The sequence below is a fragment of the Xiphophorus maculatus genome, chromosome 22, assembly GCF_002775205.1.
Source record: "Xiphophorus maculatus strain JP 163 A chromosome 22, X_maculatus-5.0-male, whole genome shotgun sequence".
In the NCBI taxonomy this organism is placed as follows: Eukaryota; Metazoa; Chordata; class Actinopteri; order Cyprinodontiformes; family Poeciliidae; genus Xiphophorus; species Xiphophorus maculatus.
The window spans coordinates 11,823,404-11,845,355 of record NC_036464.1 but is presented as its reverse complement, the minus strand read 5'-3'; the positions used below and the strand labels follow the sequence as shown (position 1 = coordinate 11,845,355).

The window sequence follows — 21,952 nt, the reverse complement described above, 5'->3', positions numbered from 1 at the left end:
CTTTCATCTCTGTGCAGAGAGAGAGCCATTAGTTACAGCGCAACCTCATAGCACCCTAACCTGTATGATGAGAAGTTAGCAAGTGAAACAAAAAATCAATTTCTATGATATAAATGTCTGATAAAATCTAACAGAATTAGAATTTTCATTTTCAATGCAAGCAAGTGAAATTTACATGCAACCAGATGTTTGTTAAATACAAGTAGATTTGTGTACAGGAATGCTCACCCACCTGATAAGTTTAAAAGAGCAAACACCAATATGTTATTAATGTTAGTATGTCAAATAATTTTGGATAAAACAATTTTACACTGAATAAATTGTATTTTTTAAATTATAAGCTGTGCTTTTAAATATTTATCATCACAATCATTTATTTTAAGGAACTCTAAGCATCATGTTTACTGATGTTACCGTGTTGTTTTTTTTATAAAAACAAATTCCTTAAGTTTGTGGATGAGATGCTCTGTTTAGTCATTTGGGTTGGGATGGTGAGAAGCAGCAGTACCCCTGGCAACCCCACAAGGGATACGTGTGGTGGTTGATAGATGGATAATCAAAATGTTAACCCAAGTCATGACCTTTAATGGCAATTTTACTAAATGGTAAAGAAATCCATGAAAACCTCTGAATTTAAAGAGAGTTTAATTAAAAATAAATAAATAAATACTCACTTAGTAGTGTGGCAGTTAGCAAATGAAAAAGTTGGGCTATCCTTAGCTTACTTAATACAGGAAAATAGTTTCATTAGACAGTGAGCATTTTTTTAAACTTATCAAACTTACAAAGTTCTATATACCAGATATAATCTTGTAAATTCTGCAAACATACAATATATGTGTAATGTAATGCCCTTCACTCATCAAAGAAAAAGAAAAAAAAAACATTTCTGCATATTTCTGATAAAATATTACAGAGTTTAGTGCACATAAATATTACAGAGTAGCTTACTCAAAGCCTGCAAACCTGGAGCAGAAATGCAATTATTTTCCAAGAAAATCATCATCCGTCTGATCCAGAAGTAGGCATTTTCTTACGTTCTATTTTCATGGTTTGGCTTAAGTATCTGACATGCACAGGTGGTCTCAGACCACCAGGGCATGTTCTCTCTCAGACTTTCTCTTTGTTCTTTCTCAGACTTTCTCTTCTTCTATGACTGTTCAAGATAGTAACTTAAAATTAGTTTGAAAATTGTTTATGTAAACTTCAGCAACAGAGAGAAAAAGAGACGGGAAGAGAGAAAGACACAGACAGAGAAAAAAATACTTGATAAAAGTTAAACCTCTAATAAGCTAAAGTAATATTTTCAACATTCATTTCATATTTTTTAAATTGCTTCAGAATGGCTAAACCGCATTGCAGGACATACCCCCCCAAAAATCAGAATAGACAGTTATTTTACAATCAGTATAATATAGTTTTATCCCCTTTAAGTTCTGCACTCTCTGATCTACCTTATGCCAGGTATTTAACTCTGACAACACATCTGTGCCGTACAAGTATATGCCGTACCAACATATATTTGTTGGTATGGCAGTGATGCGGCATCCATTGGGTGTGGGAGAAAAGCAAAAGAGCAAGCAACTGCTGGGCTCTCTAGAATTGCTTTAATATCTGTTAATAAAGCAACTTTTTATAGAAATAATAATGTAATTCAGATGGAAGGTAAACAAAGCATATATGCTACTTTTTCTTTGCAACTACGATTGAACTTTGTAACAGCTATTTAAATTCTTTATGTAGAAATTACTAAAAATGGGGGAAAATGATAGAAACGAAACTATGAGGCTACTGCAAAGTGTTCACTCACCAGCTGGGCATCTGCAAGAGGCTGTTCCATTGGAGCGTGTCAGGCAGGTGGAACTGTGCAGGCAGGGGTTGTGGAGGGAGTCGCAGGGGTCATAAGGCAGGTCACACAAGAGGCCAGTGAAGAAGGGGGAACAGGTGCAGGAGAACTCCCCAGGTATGTCTGACTGTGTGCACTGAGCTCCATTTAGACAGGGTCCAGAATCACACTCATTCACATCCTGTGCACAGTCCACACCTGTCCAGCCCGGTGAACAAAAACACCTTGAATACAAGCGACATGAGAAATGAAGAAGTAATTTAATAACACTAATAAAACAATTCCTAAATAAATTACATACAAGTAAGGGTGTTTTCTAAGTAGTTCAGTAAATTAAGTACCTACATGATCTTACAATGTTCCCTCGTCAAAAGCATAACTAAAGTGTTGCCTTTACTCTTTCATGATTGTTTGAGAAATCCTTTAATCTCCCGTGGCAACCATTCAACTGTGCAAGATGTCTCGGTGGACCAAGCACCGCCTTCAATCTTGCTTGCATAGTGTCAACATTCAATTTTTTTTATTTTTATTTCTATGTGTTTGACGTCATTAGAAAGCGTACAATCCACACTTTCAGAATCTGTAAATAACTCAAAACATCCTGGGGAGACTTGTTTCTTATCATGGTCAGTCATATATATATATATATATATATACAAACTTAAAATGAATAACATAATACAATAAGGCAAAAATTGCAAGAAATATTGTGCACTCATTAAAAATTGCATACTTTGATCCAAAGAAATTTACAACTGAGCAGGATAATTTAAAAATTTTACAAAATGTGCATATTTATGCATAAAAACAACAAAAGTGTGATGTGCTTTTATATTCATCTTCTTTTTAGTCTCACATCCAAAACAAACTTCCATGCAACTATTTGCCCTTAGAAGCATTCTAATGAGTAAGTGAAGCAAGTTCCCCTGAAAGTCGTGTGTCCAGTTTTACACAAGGGAACACAACAAGCATAAGGAAAATGCTCTCTGATCAGATGAGACCAAAATCGCACTTTTTGGCTAATGTGAAAAGTGCTACATGTGGAAGAAAACAATCACTGTCCGCCAACTTGCATTTATTATCACTATGGTCAAACGACTTGAGAATAGGCCAAAGGTTTGATAAGGCGTTGATTTGGAGAGTGTTGTAGACAATAACTGTTATTCTATATGCCAAACATTTTTATTTTTATTTGTGAAAAATGTTGAACTTTGAATCCTTCCACTTGAAAATGAAGCATATTTTTACTATATCGCTGTAAGTTCCAATAAAATACATCCACAGAAACAATACGACTGCACAAGAGTAAAAAGTGTGAAAATATGCCCATGGACTATTTGTAATTTTTTCTTTTTTTTTTTGCGAAAAAGAATACATCCAAGTTTGTCATTGTAAAATTACAATAAAATTAAAATGTTCAAATGGATATGAATACTTTGTATACTATTGTAGAGTATCATGCGGTGTTTTACATTCTACACATATGCCACATTCTCTTGCATAAAAGTATAATGTCATGCACCATCCGCTGGTACTTCTGTCCTGCATCTTTGTGTAAGACAGTGTGGGAAATTTGCAGGTTAATTGCACTGCTGGTGAGAGAAGCTTTTAATTCTGGATGGCTGAATGTAGGACACCAAAGGTGAGAGTGCTGAGTGGGGATTAAAAGGAAATGCTTACATGCTTAACATAGACAGAGGGACATGGGATAGAGAATGAGAATACCTGCATGTCTGTGTGTGGGTGTGTGTGAATCTGAAGTACTTGCTCTAAAGCCAGGTGGATATTTCACTTAGTGACAGCAAGCGCTACACAGTTGGCAACGATTCCTCATTGCATTCCTGTCCAACCCCCAACTTTTCCACCTGAAGCACTTTTACGTGTCCCCAGTGAGACTGGGGCATAAGCCGAAGCTGCATCACTGGCTCTCTTCTTCGATGAGTCCCAGATCCCCTGAAACCTTTTCATGCTGTGAGCCATTGATTGTCTCATTTGTTTTACTTGCCATCTGCAATTCATTATCCCCACTGTCAGTGGAAGGACATATTGCTGTCTCTAAACAGCTTCTTTTTATGCATTTATTAAATATCTGATGCGACCTGTGAGGACAGTGCCCTCGAGCCAAACAGCACAACCTACTTGTAGCCGTCAAGAAGGTCTGTGCAGGTGGCGTTGTTTTTACAAGGCAGCGACAAACATTCATCAATTTCTTGTTGGCAGTATTTCCCCTCCCATCCGGACTGACACACACAGTCATAGCTCTGCAACAGAAAAATTGCAGACACTACTAGATAAACAGAGGGAAATTTTGACACATCTGCACTTGGTATTGAAAGTGTTTAAGCTAAAGATAGGTACAAATTGCAAAGTCACATCTTGAATGGGATTCATAAGCAACAAGAAGCTGTTAATTAGATTGTTATGTAACAGATATTACATCCCACTAATTTCTTGAGCAAGAAAGAGAAGATGGAATTCTTAAAACATTTGAAAACATTATGAATAAAAAACCCTGCAGAATAAAACTTCCTACTCATGAACAAATATTCTTTCCTGCGGAAATCTGTTTAAACTCAAAGAGTCATGGTAGTCTTACATTTTCCTATTACCACTATGCAGATGTATTCCTCCTACTCTCCACCCTACGGACATTATGAAAGCCTGTTCCTCAGTGCCATTCAAAATACACAATATAAGCTTTTATACGCATGCGGTGTTACAACTGTGCTTTCTGACAGGGAAATGTTGTTAATAGCAAATAAAAAAATAACCTCCTTAAATGTATGTATGCATTAGCATTTTTGGAGATTTTGTGTCATAAATTGTCTCTACAGTTCTTCTATTTAAAACTTGTGGATTTGAATCAACATGTGAGATTTAAGTGACAAGAACAGGAGATCTTGTCACTTAGCCATTGTTGCGTTATGAGTTATGATAATAAATTACATTACGGCGGATAAATGTTTTGTGACCATTGCTTTCTGATGTGAAAGGTTAATTGAAATACCTCTTTACAATATAAGGGACAGCAGTGAAGGGTTGATGTGAATCCTAATATGTCAACATACTGTTGAATTTTCTAAAGAAACTTTTGGCCTAATGCAAGATAATCATTGTTTCATGCAACAGAGGGAAGCCTTTAAAGTTTGTGTGTTATAATTTGCACAATATAGGTTAAAAAGGCAGAGAGGGAAAATGCCGTCATCTTGTGATAAATTAGATACCACCAGGAGACTCCAATTCCTTACCCCTGGCAAAAGAACATAATCTCATTTTTGCTGCTAAGTCACCTTCAGGGACTGCAATTCTCCAAAATAAGCAAAAGCTCCACAGGACGAGGTGTTCACAGAGACAAATAGCTGTACTGTAAACAAAAAGAGCTTCCGAAAACCATCCCTTTTTGAATAATGAGATAATGAAAATTATTCCCAACATTAGGATTAAAAACACATTGACTGAGATGCCATTCTATTCTCTAGATCAGGGGTGGGCACTCCTGGTCCTCGAGGGCCGGTGTCCTGCAACTCTTAGCTGTCTCCCTGGTCCAACACACCTGAATCCAACAGCTGAATCTCCTCCTAAGTGCAGTCAAGTTCTCCAGAGTCCTGTTAACGACCTCATTATTTGACTCAGGTGTGTTGAAGTAGAGATGCATCTAAAAGTTGCAGGACACCGGCCCTCGAGGACCAGGAGTGCCCACCCCTGCTCTAGATCATGTTCAGTTGTACCTAAAAGGAGTTTTAGGGAATTCCAGTTAAAGTTAGAAAAGGAGCAACAGTAAGATTTTTCTTTGTTTTTGGAAAATGTTCCACAAGTGGCAAATAGGATTTGTCCTCAATTTACCAATAAATTTAACAAGCTCTTTGTGGGTTTTAAGAAAAGCTTCTTCTTAAAACCCAAATGTTCTTAAGCTAAAATCTGTCGAAGCTTTTTAAGTGTCTGCTTGGTATACCTTGTAAATCTCCTCAATAAATCCAGAAAGAGCCTTGCTTACAATACTCTCTAGGCTATAGTAGATATATTACTTTAATAGCTTTTTCTGTCACACTTTTTTCATTACAGGCACATTTTCATTGATATATTTGGTTGCAACACTGTGAACAGTCACATTTCATGGCTTGTCTTTCTTGTGGAGGGTGCCAGCGACTGGCTGCAGGACAACTGTGAAGTCCTCCCATGACATGCAACCCATAATACAATGCAACATTTTTCACTTAACAACCCTTCCTTTTAATTCATTTTAATTAACTGCTATAGACACTGAAAAATCACTTTGCGTAATGAACTGAAATAATATATTGCTTTGAATTGAATCATAATTAATTTTTTTTAATAATGCTCTAATGAATTGAAATAAAGCTGTGTACACTGGCCAAGCTAAAAGTTTGCTCAGTTTCAATAAGATAACCAGACTGAATACTTTACACTGCAAAAGAACCATAAAAATGTAACAAGCATTTCTCCCAGTAAATATAACGCAACTATCCCTCTGTTAACAAATACTGCTGATAATATGTATACCTAATGAACATGATCCAGTTTGAAGCTTTTAAAAAAAAACATTATATTTGCAAAACAAAACCCCACTCACCTGATGGAGATCCTTACAGATAGAGTTGGGACTGCACAAACTGTTCACGCAGTCATCAATGTCTTCCTCACATCTCAGCCCAGCATAACCAGGACTACAAAGGCAGTAAAACCCATCTACAACTAGAAGAAAGATAGTAGCACAATTATAGGACCTTGCATTATAAAAATAATTCATTGCTCCGTGGGTACTAAATCTCAACAAAGGTAAGTGCTGATTATTAGCATAAAGCATAATGACCATTGGGAACTATATTTTTTTTCCTATGAATATGACCTTTAAATAAACACCTTCTGCAGCATCAGTAAAGCCTTTGTTGGAAAAGCTTCTTGAACATTAGTCTGATCGGTTTTGCCATTATGAGCATCTTCAAATCAACATTTCTACAGAAGCCATACATTCTTCATTGCTGTCTCATGTGAGATTCTACATTTTCTTCTCAACAAAAAAAAAGTCTTTTAAAGAAGCACACTCAACATGTATGCAGAGCACAACATGAGAGGGAAAGTAGATAAACAGAAAAGGACAGCTCAAATCCTTATGGTTTTCTTTATCCAAATGCTATAAATATGCCAGTTTTTTCCATTAAAATTTAGAATCTCCCACATCTAATAATGCATTCCTCCTTCTTCTTAATTATTAATGACGTTAAAGAGAGATGCCTCACTCTGTTTCTCCTGCACAACATGGGTACAGGCAGCCAGTGACAGAGGTAATTGCAGTTCTTACAAGAGTAAATTTATTACTTCCCCAGTGAGGGTCCCAGGATTCTTCATTATCCCAAAGATTTACCACGTAATCTATGCTGTCACTCTGTCTTTTTGCGTGTAGATGCTATTACTCTCATTAAATGCTTTAAGTCCTGGGTGGCAGCAGCATTACTCATCTCAGCCACTGTGGCTATGCAATGCTGTCCCTGGTGGCTGGCTGTTGCCGAGCACCGGCCAGTAGGACGTAGAGGCCCTTGCTCTCTAACCTGAAGTGACCTGGTTATGCTCGGGATTGGTCAACAAAGCCGGCTGATGTCTGCGGTAGCACTGTGGGGAACAGACTGTGATCCTTAGATAGTAATCAACTGCAATTAAATCTCTTTTTACAGAACAAGTAAGATGAAACTGTAGCAAGATTTCAGGACACATTAAAGGCTAGATGGTAAAATCGCTATGCTGCAGAACTGTTTTTCACTGATCATGTCCTACTCAGAAAATGTAATAACAAAGGAATTATCTTATCTTTCTAATACATAGAAAAGAAAGTTATTAAATTATAGAACAATCCTTGGTCAGTGGGAAATAATTCATACTTTTTATTACTATAATTCATGATTTATAGTTTGCATCATTTTTATCACTATGACCAATTAGTTTTTAAATTACATATGCTTGAGATGACACATAAAGAGTGAAATCAAATTAGGCTTACAAATTATGTCATTTATCATCTATAAGTTACATTATGCCACAACATTTGCACACATTTCTGTATAAAGTCATATTGAGGAACCAGTAAGGTGCGCTCCATAAAGCAATGTGTGGGACTCTCATGCCTAACGTCACAGATTTATTCCCAACTAATTTCTATTAGCTGTGAGTGTGACCCTACAAAAGCATCAGTTTTAAAAGTGGGTCAAATTAGTATCACAATTCAGGAGAAAAAGAAAAAGCAAGACAGACAGACACCAGTGAGCACAGATTTAAATCCATATGTAACCACTCCATTTTAATATGTTCAGGATATTTAAAGGGAGGCAACAATGGTGTCAAACGGAGGGCAATTTCTAATGGGTTATGAATATGAGATAGCGGAAATGTGTTATTTATGTTAATAATGTCTAAACTGACATTAATAACATAAATAACAAACATGTTATGTGCTAAAAATATAAATGTGACTGACTGAAAATAAAAAAAAATAAGGAACACACACTACTGTTTATCTGAATTAATATAACCTTGCCTTCTATCATTAGATTTCGATTCCCAACTATATATGCACAGCTTTCCACAATTTTGCATCATTGGTAACATGGATATGTAGAATATGTATTAAATTGTCAAAAGTCAAAAAGTGTATTTCTAAAGCAATACATTGTGAGCTAGCTAAAAATATTTCTGTTCTGTGACAGCTTCAGGAGACTATAATACTCAGAAAGACACCCAAGTGACTTCTTGGAGTGCCTCGCAGCCTTCTGTTACTGTGTAGCCACACACTTCAGTCAAGAATCAAAAATTGAATAATCTAGCCTGGGAATTTCTGTCTTCCAAAGACAAAGTCTTGTTAATTTTTTTGTGTTGGGAATATTATGAAATAGTTGGCTGATGCAATGAGCAGAAATTTTGTAAGGGTCTGATCTGCTGATACAGATTTTAGTCAAAAGACAATACAAAAAAGAAATCTAAAAGAAGAGTTCCAGGTTACACACCTCTCTCTGCATCACTGGAAATCTCTGAATCTAAACATACAGTAAAATCCTTCAGGTTGCAGGACAGAGGTTTCTGTCCAAACAAAACCCAAGCGCACGTTAAAAATTTAAATGATTGCAGGAGGGATGCTTTAAACTGTAATTACCATCTTACACAAATGAACAGCAAGACTGTTACAGTCAGTATTGCTACATTATTAAAGCAGGCTCAGTATGTACTTCTTGTACTGTAAGTAGACTTACTGCAATGTAGAGACTTTCAAGAGGCTGCAAGTGTTGATAAATCCAGCATGATAGGCAGAATTGTATTCTCGAATTGGTAAAACAGAGCAACTTTGTTGCAATAGCTCTTCTTGTTATTTAGCAGCAGCCTAAATAAACAGAGCACATATTCTCAGGATATGTCTTGTGATGATGTCCTTTCTTGAAGCTTCTTCAACCTGCTGTGTTTCTCTTGTTAGGCCAAATGTTATTCCCTCAGTAACATTATGCACATTGATGAATGCTGCTGGAGCTAAAGATATGCTTTATTAAGTGATAGGAAAGCCCCCCTTTGTTCTTACTTTGTTCTTAACCCTCCAAATTGACCCGTTTTAAAGTTGATTTTTTTTTTTAAATAGTTGGAAGTATTTTTTTTTGCATAAGACTTTTTCTATTTGTCTTAATAGGTGCATTCTACATATAAATTGAAAATGTATTCATTTTACACATTTGTACCAACCCCTGGGTCTATTTTTTACATAGATACTGTTCGGGTCAATTTGACCCGGCAGTCAAGTTGAAGTGTAAAAAAGATTAAAAAATGTCCAATTCTATATGTTTCCTTGCAGCTATGAACCACATTTCACCACACACACACGCACGCCCACACACCACACCACACCCTTACATGCACACCCCAACACACACAAGCCCACCCCTTCACTATTCTCTTTACTTCACTAGGAAACTGCGAGAAAGCAGGTGTTCATAAAACTTTTGACGGGAACATTTTCTGTTCCTGTGGGCAAACTCCACCCACTCTGAGTGACACTCAGCAGAAGTGGGGGAAAACATACATACTCTCTGCATGACTCATTTATCTTGATTTTAATCCTGAACAGTATGTGTGTCTCAAGTTCAATTATAAAGATTCCCCATTGAAAAAAAAAAAAGTGTAATATAAAAAAAAATTACCAAAGATCACTTTCAAGGAAATTATTGTTTTTTTTTGTCTAGGTTTTGTGGGACAATGGACATAAAAAATGTTAATTAAAATTTTCATGTCCAAATAAGTAAATGAGCAGGTTGTCGTCATTGATCCTTTATTTGTGAGAAATAAAAAAAACATCATTGCACAAATATTGATTTAAATGGTTAGTATTGGAGTTAATAATCAGATACAAAAATGTTTTGGAGGAATTTTTTAGTTTCTGACAGCATTGAATGATTAAACACTCCCCGGGTCAAATTGACCCACGAACATTATTGCTGTACCCCAGAGACGAACATAACAGGAGGGTTAAATAGCTGTGGCTTGTTAATTTTTTTGGTTTGTTTTTTTTTTTGTTGTTGTTATTTGCTACAAACTCAAAGGAAGGTGATTTAACAATCTAACTGTCCTGAAAACATCTTCCTGCATAATTAAAAATATTTTGAGACACATTTTACTGCATTTTCTCCACTTTCTTTATGGACATTTTGCTTTACAGTAAGTGTAAACCTTAATAATTACACTGTGAGATTGATTTAACTTCTCCTCCCCAAACTTTGCATTCTGAATAGAACTCCTTGAAGCCAATGACCTCCCATAAAGATAAATATGTTCACAAATATCAGGGACTTACTTACTACTGTGCCTCTTTAGAAAATCCTGAAACAGATTTTAAAGCCAGAAAATGACTTGCGCAAGGCACAAAACATTTTATGTGTGTAGGGGTGTGCGCAAGTGTGTGTATGAATGCATGTCTGGAGTTTTCCTTCCATCTTGAGGGCCTGTTATTAAGAATGTTGCCAACATAAGCTGTTTCTTACCATCATAGCAGAAACCGTGAAAACAGGGACTGGAGCTGCACTCATCCACATTGATTTCACAGCGGGGGCCAGAGAAGCCCTGACGACAGTGACAGCGGAAGCCCAAAGGAAAACGGTCCTGATCCAACTCTTCCACACACACTGCACCGTTCTCGCAGGGATTACTGGCCTCACAGGGCAAGAATTCACACTTATAACCTGAAGTTAGCAAAGGAAACACACAGATAGAGGGACCATGCAGAACAAAAGAATCTCTATAGACATACAATTCAGCTGTAAAAAAATTGGGTGTTGCCTACCAAACCTATGTTTAGGGTTTGACTAAATATCTATTTAGGACACTGTATTATGATCAATGAAGCTTACTTGGGCAACTAGAAACAAATTAAGTCAGAAAACGCAAACAGCAGGTAGACAGAGCTTCTCTTTTACTTAATTGAAAAATAAACTGGCGTAATCAGCTTCTTGAAAACTATTTCTGAAATCCTGTAACATAATCTAATAGGTTTAAAGACTATCAGAGTCCATACAACTGTGTAACTAAATGGCTTAATATTTTTAAAAAGAGTTTTTAAAGCACCTAAAACATAAGAAATATTGTTTTGCTTTTTCTACAGCAATGACAAATAAAGGTGTTTAAAACTCAGGAAAATACATAGACTTAAGTCAAATATGTCGCACCATGGCAAAACCAGGAACAAATCACCAGAACAGAACAGAATAGAGAAAATTGTGATTTTCACAAAAAAAAAAATATGTGAAGTGTATTCAAGACTTCCAGTGTAATACGATGCATACAGTAGGCCTTGTTGTCCATAACATTCGAAAGTCAGTTCCTCTGCGACCTCCACATGACCTGTCGTGGAAACCTGCACGATGCCACCAGCTCTTACGCTGCTAAAGATGGGCTGAGTGTGCTATGTTGGTGACCAGGTGGGTGAGCAGTGGTGTGCGCTGTGCTGACTCACCGTTTCTAGTGGCTGTAACGCCTAAAATAAAATAATAATTTATGTTGCACTTTTCTCTGGGTGAAAGATAACATAGTCTAGCATGTTGTATTCCTGAGTCACAGTTGACTCAATGACACCTTATTGGATAATGGGGCAAAAGCTGAAAACTTCTAAAAATATATTTTTAACTATATAACCTACACAAAAGTTTGCTTTTTGTAGGATATATAACTTTTGCCATCAGGCAAATGGACAAACATTGAGGCCTGTTTTCTCACCAATCTTGTTTGCAGAGTGCAAACATTCAAATGATCAAATCTTCTACAGTTTTTTTGTTTTGTTTTGTTTTTATATGTGTTTGATGTAATTTGAAATCTCAGAACCCACACACCTCGAATCTGGAAATAACCCAGAAAGCTCCCAGGGAGAGTTGTTGCTGGTTTTGTAAAAAAAAAAAAAAGTATTAATCCGCTTAGAATTGCAGATTGAAGAGCTAGACTTTCATCTGGACTCTAAAATTTGTCTTACTCACATTGCCAATTTGAAGTGTCTTTGTGTAAATTATTAGTGTTTTTTTCAGCAATCACTTCCTGTGTCATGCTTCAGCAAGGTTCAGATTTGTGAAGTGCTGTCTTGATTATTATCTTTTCAAGAGGACCTCACAGCCAATAAGCTAATTAGGACTGTGAGAGTGGTACTACGGTTTTAACAAGGGTTCACTCAAAATGTGTAAAGATAGAGTCTGACTGAATGTCTTTCATATGTTTTAATGATTTGCAATGAGCTGCTCTTAGAAACTGAAGTACAAAAATTTTAACTAGGTTATTTGAAGTTAATGGCAGACTCTTTTTTCAAGCTGCTTAGAAATGAATTAAAATACTGCTGCACTTCAATGAATTAAAATATAAAAATGAATTAATTTCTGTAATTTAACTCAAAAAGTGAAACTAATATTAATCCATTGATTTGTGGTGTATAACCACGTATCTGTGGTTGGTGACGGTTGGTGACCATCCCCAGCTGCCAGTGGGCAGGAGGCTGGGTAGTGCAGACCCTGCAGGGGGCAGGGGATGCACTACAAACTGTCAATGCATTCTACATAAGGAGTGAAATATCTCCAGCATTCATTTTTATGATTATAGCTAATAAAACCTCAAATTATTTTTCTCAGAAAACTTTAATGTTACATTTCAGGAATGTTTTATCCAGAAGTACTATTTTATGGTCTACACCCGTGGAGTCCATTGTCAGTCCTTGAGGGTCGGCATCCAGTATGTTTTAGTTCTAATCCACATACATGGAGACGACTGATAACTCATCAGTTGTTAGCAAAGAGCCATTGACACAAAGTAACAAAAGCATATTTGTAGAGAAGCTCACAGTTAAATTTCTGTATCCATTTAAGTAAATGGGAAGTTGAGAAGAAGAAAAAAGTGTGGAGAAATAAGATGCACAAGCAGAAGGCTAACTGCAGCTTGTGAAGCAAAGTACGTACATTCAAGAGTTTGGGGGCAGATGCTCAAGAGCAAGACATATTCAGGACAGGGGGCTACTGATGCTGCGTTCCTTTTGTTAAACCTTATATATAGAGGACATGGATCACAACTGTCACATTGCTGGAGTTAAGCCAATCTTGAACCAGAGACTATTTCAGGCCCTTCTTACAAAAGAGAAAATAGATTGGACTTTTGCACAGTGTTCCAAAGTCCTCTTTTCAGATTAAAAGAAACTTTGCATTTGATGGAAATCAAGGACCCAGAGTCAGGAACAGAATTGGAGGGGCACTGGCTTGGGTTTCAATTGAACCATCCACAGTTAGTGGTGATTTGGGGAGCTATGCCATATGTTGGTGTTGGTTCACTGTGTTTTCTGAAGACCAAAATCAATGTAGCCATCTACCAGGGAATTTTAGCGAACTTTATACTTCCTTTTGCTGAAAAGCTTTATGGATATGCCGATTTCATTTCCCAGCAGGGCTTTGTACCTGCAGACACTGTCAAATGGATTGGTATCTGGGGTTTTAGCAGTGATTTCACTGTGCTGGACTGGCCAAACTCATTGGACCTAAAATTCAAAGAGGATCTATGGAGTGCTGTTAAGAGGAAGATGAAACATTAGATCCAACAAAGCAGGGCAACTGAAGTATACCATTATACTAATCTAGATTTGTTTTTAAACCTCAGCAGTCACAAGATAATTGCTATCATGCCACAGTCAATATTGCACTGACCATAACCATAAATTTCACTTTCTAACTGAAATACTAAAAATAGTTATACATTTTTTAATGATTTTCCTGATATGCACCTGTACTGATCATGATAAATAATGGAATGTAAATCAAAGATTTCTCAATTCACCTCAAACTCTTTAGCTTTTACATGCACTAATAATATTGCAAAGTGCCACTCCTTCTATCTAACAAAGTGATGAAGTCGACACTTGGGTGGCCCAAACTTGACCGGGGCTTACATCAGTCTAATCACTCCCGTATTCTTTCTTTAACCTGAGATACCAAATGAAGATGTACTCATTTTAATGTGTCATATGAAGTGAGTTCAGGTGGGTGAAAATAATAGTATGTGAAGTTAATTAACTTTGCTTTTTGTCCCCCTTCTCTCAGTGCTCATTACCTTTAAATGGAGCCACACACTGGCAGAAGTAATTACCGGGCAGGTCAATGCACGTTGCTCCATTCTTGCAAGGAGATGAAGCACACTCATCAATGTCAAGCTCACATTCTGTACCTTTGACAGAAAATAACACAAACTGATAAATATGTTGTAGTGAAGGGTGTCTTACACAAAGAATGCAGGTAATTAATTTAATGTTTGTGTCACAAACACTTCATGATCTGTGTCATAAGGGATCATTACTGTCCAACAGGTTTCTTAGCATTAATGTCTCAGAACAAGCTTTTATCTTATTGAAAAATGCAAATATCTTGGGTAACCAACATGAACTTGACAAAATTAAATGTTTAAGAGAAAGGGCTCTTTGCAAATATTACTCACCAAACAAAACAAAACAATGATATCTGGGAGTGTGAAACAGAACTAAAGAATGTGAAATATTTCAAGTATTGATGCGACATGGTGAAAAACAGGCAGAGTGTTCAGTGTACTTAGTATGGAATTTCACACATTACCTGTAATATGTTTGGAAAAATAGAAACGAGCAAATTAGTAAGCATAGATTTGCCTGTGCAAGTGGTTTTGGTAATTTACCCAATAATTCATTCTCTGTGAGAATTATTTGGGGTTGTCAGGAAACTGTAGAAAAGCAATTACTGTGTTTGACTTTGAAGAGTGGAATTGATGTATCTCCCAATTAATCTCAACTTGTCTTTGTAAAAAAAAATAAAACTTGATTTTTTTGTTTATTGCTTTTCTCTCCACCTTACTTTCAATTTTTGTAAGCAGTTATTTGCTTAAGAACATTGAACTGTACTACACATCAGACAATGGTCTTGGAAAAGTGAGTTTGGTTGCAACGACTGTCGAATTTAATTTGTATCGATGTGTAAAATAAGTGCCCTGGAAAAATGTTAGGAAACCTTTAATAATTTTAATTGATAATTTGCCATTTTAAAAGTCTTATTAGATTAAGAAGAATGAAATACACCTAAAGCAAAAAATGTAATGTTGGAGCTTATTGTTCAACTTAAAGTTTCTACTGGAAATCAGAAATTTTTCTATAATCTGATGCACGTGGCTAGCAAGACTATTAGAGCAGGTGGTAGAAAGTCAGAAAATTCTAGAAGTCTAAATGAGACAAAAGATTAAGAATTCCCCTTAGCAAAATGTACAAACCTGTAAAGCCAAACTTGCAAACACATTCATAGCCTTGAAGAAGGTCGACACATGTAGCATTGTGCAGGCAAGGAGAAGAAATGCATTCATCTATATTGACTTCACAGAAGTTACCTGTGATAAAAACAACATGAAATAAAACAAAAGACGAATAAAGTAAAACCATGACAAGTGTTCATGTGACGGTTTGGTTTACAGTAACAATAAATGTGATAAAACAAAGAGGTAAAAAAAAAATAGGTACACCAGCTCTATAGACCCATTATAGGGTGTGCATTGCTCCACTTTTTTTGGGCAAAGACAACAAAGCAGCTGATCAGCAAACACACTAAGCCACAAGATGTTTCCTTTTCCTTTTTGTACTATCACTGTCTCACACATTTACAGCCTGTGTGAGCGCAAGAGGAGGCTGTTACAAAGTGTGAAATGCCAACATGATAATGGGTCTTTGAATTACGCCAACAATTCATGTAATTACAGAGTACTGCTTGTGCTGCTCTTGTAACAGTACAAAGGACAGAACTTGCTTTAAGGCCTCACTACCTTCCCTGAAGATGAGCCATGAAGGTTTGCATGTAGTTCATGTTGACATATTGATTTTCTTTTTTTGGTCAAAGTGTATTGTCAGTAAGAAAGAAAACAGTGACTTTCACAAACACTTTGGAAAAATGCTAAGATTTTTAAGTTCATGAAAACCAAGAACAATATCTAGCTGTGTTTCGATTTTTCTTAAGCAAACATGTTAAATAAAGTAAAAATCTAAAATGTATTCAGTTTTTTATATTTTGTCACATTATTTGAATCCAACAAATTAATAACAGAATTAAATTTCTGCTAGTTAAATGAACAGAAATTAAGTAAATTCTGTTAGTAAAAAGGGGAAAAAAACAAAACAATTCTAACAAACCTGGCCCTGGGTAAAAAAGTAACAACTGATTAAAGCTAATAATTGGTTGAGCTATCCTTGGTGGCCACAGTTGCAACACTTTCAAGTAACTTTATTTTAGCTTAGTCTCATTAGACTAATTTGAACCATACATGGCCTCTTTAAGGTCATGCTATGCATTTCAATTTGATTCAAGTCCAGACTTTGATCAAGCCATTTCAAAACATTATTTTTATGGGCAGCTAATGCTACGTTCAGACCGAACGTGTTCTGTGCGTCAAAAATGTGTAAAGCGCCTCAAGTTAGATGCTTGTGCACTTTGAAGTCAGACAGTGATATCGAGCATCAAAAAAGCTCTAGATGCATGTTGGGAGGAGCGTCTTGGCTTTTGCATTCTTTTCCTCTCTGGGTCTCTTTGAACAATGGCGGATAAAATCGAGAAATTGGCTTGGCTTTATTTACTGAAAGCGGGAGGATGCACTTTGTTGACCAGAATTGGTACCTACATCTTCTGCCAGGACACCAACTAGAGGCCACTACGTCACATAGCATAGCATAATCTCTCTTATTAGTTGACGTCTGCATCTAGCAGCAAAAGTTACTATTTTCCAACTCCAGTGTCAGCAGCACTTGATGTGAGTGTTATAATGCTCAAAATGCAAAGACATAACACTAGGCTCACCACAAGACTTCTTGACTCTTCCTATAGACGCACATCCACATTGCATGTAAACCAGGCACCCCTGGTGCTCAAATTGTATTTTGTCTGAACACAGCATAAGAGGTGGACTTGTTTTGCTTCAGATCATGGTCTGAATAACTAAAAGCGCAGTTTAGCTTAAGGTCACAAACCAAAGGCCACAGGGTTTGCCTGAACAGCCCTAAAGGACACATTACAGCATCTCAATTGGATTTTTGTTGACTCAAATGCACTTGAGCTAAGGGTCACGAACAGATGGCCGAACATTCTCCTTTAGGATGTTCTGGTGTTGAGCAGAAGTCATGGTCCTTCAATAATGGCAAGTTGTTCAGGTCCTGAGGCAGCCTATCACACTACCACCAACAAGACAGCCCAATTGATGAATCTGAAATGCTGTGTTAGTTTTACACCAGGCTTGATGGAATGCAAATTTTTCCATTTGTCCATGGACTCATTTGTCCAATGAGTCGATGGAATATATTACAAAACATCCTGGGATTGCGTGTGTGGGGGCGTGGGCGTGTGTGTGTATGTCTTTCTGATGTGAATATCATTACAGAATTAAACCTGAAGTTTGTAACTTTTATTAATATGTTTTTTACATATTTGCTAAAACTGTCACAGTTTGCTATGAGACAGATAATCTTTGAACAAATCAATGTTCTCCACCTCCTCCCTGAGCTACTATTCCAGTCTGAAGAAATGCACCGCTCCTGACCAAAAACAACCAATCAGAGCCTGGAGTAAGGTCTGAACGTTTTCACTCAATCTCATGTTCTCCCTGTTAAGTGTGCTAACGGTGGAAAAACAACTTTCTGCTATTGCTGCGTTTCAGACAAAGTAGCACTGACGTCACCCAATGCAGATGAAGGGCAGGAAGTAAATGCAGCCCATTTATTTCTGTTGATCCAGAATCAAAATGTCTAAAGTCTGTAACAGTTCAGTGTGTACCCTGAATGTGTTTTTTCAGAGAACACATTTGATGTCCTCTTTCTTAGTCAGTTCGTTGCTTTATTAGCAGAAAGCCAACTAGAGAGTACAACTTTTTAATGTAATAAAAAACTCGGGAGCAGTCAATCAAAATTGCACTGATAAACTGATTGATGCACCCGTTGTTGAAAACGCATAAAATGTTGAAGATCAATAGCATGCATAGTGTATTCATAATCATCCTTTACACGCAATGTTGCAAAACAAAGTCAGAGTTAAGATAGCAAAATATCAAAGGATATTTGAGTGGCATCCTGATTTAATGTTGTAACTGGACGTTAAATGCATTTTAATTCTCACTGCTCAGTTGTGAACAGGAATGTCTGTCAGCTAATCAGTTTTAGATGATCAGTTGTATTTACAATACAACTGATCATTCTGTTAATTACTCATTTAAGCAGGTGTACATTTTTATAGCAATCTAATTGATAATTGTATACCTACATACTTGAATATTAAAGTTAGTTTTTATTCTCTGAGCTACATCTTTTTTAAACACCTACAGTTTCTTTTACAAGCTACTAAAAACAGCTTTTGTAGTGGCTGTCATAAGACTAAGGAGACAGCTGTGACACTAGTTAAATAAACAACATAGAGATCTGTGAGTGAATAGCAGGTGAGAGTGATCAGTAGACAACTTGTCAAAGGATCCTTGGAGACGTGGCAGAGGAGGAAAGTGTGAACTGAACTCACAACCATCAAATCCATCAGATTTGATAGAAGCGATTTAAAAAACAATTTTTGACTGTTATGACTACATAATTTATAAATAACTGAAAAATGCTTTAAAAGTGTATCTTAAATTAACAAGGAAGATAAAGAATCTAAGAAATTATTACCCACCTGTTATTCCAGCAGGACAGTCGCAACTAAATGAGTTGAGCTCATCAATGCACAACCCCCCATTTTCACAAGGCTGACTCAGACATTCATTCACTTCGATCTCACAGTTATTTCCTAAAAATGTTTGAGAGCAGAATATGTTGATTGCTTCTTAAAACAGAAAAAGCCACATCATTTCATAAGGAATGACTTCAAGATAACTCTCACTTACCAATAAATCCAGGTGCGCAGAAGCAATTATAGCCATTCAGAGAGTCTTTACAAATGCTGAGGAGTCCACATGGATCCAGTTCACAATCATCAAAGTTTATCTCACAAAACTGGCCTGTTAAACCTGTAGACAACAGGCTGTTGGCTCATTCTTGATAAAACATCGGAATACTGTTATGCGACTGCTGCGACCACTGCTACAAATATATGATTGATTGATGACTCTATATCAAATGTGTGTCAAATACATTAAATGGTATATTTTCCATAAAATCTAACGTTTCTGAAAAGATTAAGGAAGATGCATATGCTTAGTTAAACTTACCCTCTTCTTCTGTATTATCAAGCAAGTGAAGTAATCATTTAGGTACATTATTCTGAGCAAAACGCTCATGTACATGTGCACATGTAGATATACAAATATAACATAATATGACATAATGATGTCATTGAAATATCACAGCTTATCCAGTGTTGCACATTATGTGTCGTTGATCTTGCCTGTGATATAACACGGGCCATCATAATAATTTTTGTCATTGACAATAATGCTTTTTTTATTTTCATATTTTTACTTTTTGTGTGTTCTTTTATTATTACCAAATAAATATATTTGCATTGATAAATTATATTACAATAATATAAACCTAAAATGTATGGATTTGCCTGTACTTTCCCTAACAGTAGACTCTTACTTTGATAAAAATCCAACACATTCCAACACACAGACATCCTGCGCATTATCAGTGCTTTGAAGTCAACTCGCATCCTGATGAACTAAGCCCTGACTTACACAATGCATAAAGGCTATTGCAAGTTGTTGCTTAAGGCCAAAGAGATTAAACTCCTACAGAGAAGAAAGCTGAACAAGTGAAAGCATCAGCTGGAAGTGTGCCTGCTATGTACATGATTCAGTCGAGGGAATGCCTCTGTACGAAACAAGCTTCAGCTGAAGGGTGAACCCACCTGGTAAACAATCGCATTTGAAACCTCTTGACAGATCCACACATACTGAACCGTGTTGACAAAGGCCGTCGACACAGTGGTTTATAGGTGTCTCGCAGTGTGTTCCCGTGTTGCCATGATGGCACACACATCTATAAGTACTTTTCAGGTCTTCACAGAGAATGGTCCCTTCAGGGTCACATGAATTTGACACACACTGATTCACCGACGACGAGCAGTCTCTGCCACTGTAGCCTGAAAGAGGTAGGATCAAAGAAGAGAGTGATGTGCCATAAGCAGTTTCCTTATGCCTACCTACACATGGTAGGATTCACGTATTTTGATTTCACATGATGCTCCAGTTGCCTGTGATTTTTATTGTTGCTGATTTTTACTATTTAAGCAGACTGAGAAGAAATTGGTAACAAGAAAAAAGAACACACTGGTAGTGGCTTCAAATAAGCTGTGATTATGTTCAGAGGTTAATGTGTTTGTCATTGATTTCACAGCAATAAACAACATTAATATGTTTTCATTACAGACAGAACTCACAAAGGAGGCCGCATTAAGCATGAAAAGGTCCAGGCAAACACAATAGCCTAACATGGTGTAATCTATATTCACCACACCACTATATCATAAATAAGACTAAAGACTTAGCCCATGTATTAAATCAAATAGGAATTTAGATAAATTCACATAACTCAAATTATATATATATATATATATATATATATAAAAATCCTTACCTAAAGGGCAAATGCACTGTACTTCCTCAGTGTAAGAAAGTAAACAAGTTGCTCCATTTCTGCAGAGGTGTGGGTCAATTGTGCATGCAGACAAAGGTATGGAGCAATTCTTACCTGAAAGATTTGATATGGATAACATCCATAAGACAAGTAAATGGCAGTAGCTCTAAAAAGGTTTTTCACATCTCTTTTTAAATGGCTTTGCAATTCACAACAAATGTTGTCTCAAAGCTCTTTGCAAAAATTCACTTCAATTCAATACGACATACCTTCCAATTTATCCTTGTTATCAAACAGCACAGTAAACTCAGTTAATCATTCAAAAATAGTTTTAAAAGTTTCTATATAAGCAAACCTGCAGATTCCATTGAGCTATTGGCTTGTAGTACTTGCTTTCTGATCCAATAGACCATAATAATTTATTTGAAGAGTTCTTTATGCTTTTATTTGGTCACACTTCATGTTTTAGATCTTAAAACAAATTTAAGTGTCAGACAAAAATGACTGGGATGAATATATTATTCTGCTTTCAAGTTATGATTTTGTTTAAGGAAATAGGAATTACGTTTTGTCAAAATTAATCACAATTTTGTCATTTGGTCTATTTACGTTTTTTGGCTCTAGTGGCCTTGATATGAGAGTGAGCAGACAGGAAAGAAGTGGGTAATGAAAAAGGGGCAAGACATGCGGCAAAGACCATCAGGTCGGGACTCGAACCTGCGACGGCCACATCGAGGACTAAGGCCTCCATACGTGGGTTGTGCTCTACCCCTGCACCACCACAACACGCTGGTTTATTTACTTTTAAATAGTAAAGGAAACTATTAATATAGTTTCCTTTCGTGTATTGTTTTCTCCATAATAATTCATTCTGAAGCCATACTTTTACTCCTATTTTTGTTACATCTCATGCAAAATACATCTTTTAAATAAATAAGATGTTCAAAACCGTGTAAGAGTATGGATCATTCAGGCTATGATCTAGCCAACCCTAG

The 21,952-nt window shown here is 36.5% G+C and overlaps 1 protein-coding gene across 1 annotated transcript in view; it reads right to left on the bottom strand.

Annotated features, from left to right (window-relative positions):
• The window catches only part of eys (eyes shut homolog (Drosophila)), a 178,783-nt gene that overhangs the window by 106,413 nt on the left and 50,418 nt on the right, over positions 1 to 21,952 (bottom strand). The window contains exons 16-25 of the mRNA XM_023327993.1: positions 20,958 to 21,071; positions 20,230 to 20,463; positions 19,265 to 19,387; positions 19,054 to 19,167; positions 15,635 to 15,748; positions 14,456 to 14,569; positions 10,873 to 11,070; positions 6,438 to 6,559; positions 3,986 to 4,107; positions 1,811 to 2,070 (exon numbers count right to left, since the gene is read on the bottom strand). Of these exons, the coding sequence (XP_023183761.1) occupies positions 1,811 to 2,070; positions 3,986 to 4,107; positions 6,438 to 6,559; positions 10,873 to 11,070; positions 14,456 to 14,569; positions 15,635 to 15,748; positions 19,054 to 19,167; positions 19,265 to 19,387; positions 20,230 to 20,463; positions 20,958 to 21,071 (1,515 nt within the window). The remainder of the gene's footprint in view (positions 1 to 1,810; positions 2,071 to 3,985; positions 4,108 to 6,437; positions 6,560 to 10,872; positions 11,071 to 14,455; positions 14,570 to 15,634; positions 15,749 to 19,053; positions 19,168 to 19,264; positions 19,388 to 20,229; positions 20,464 to 20,957; positions 21,072 to 21,952) is intronic.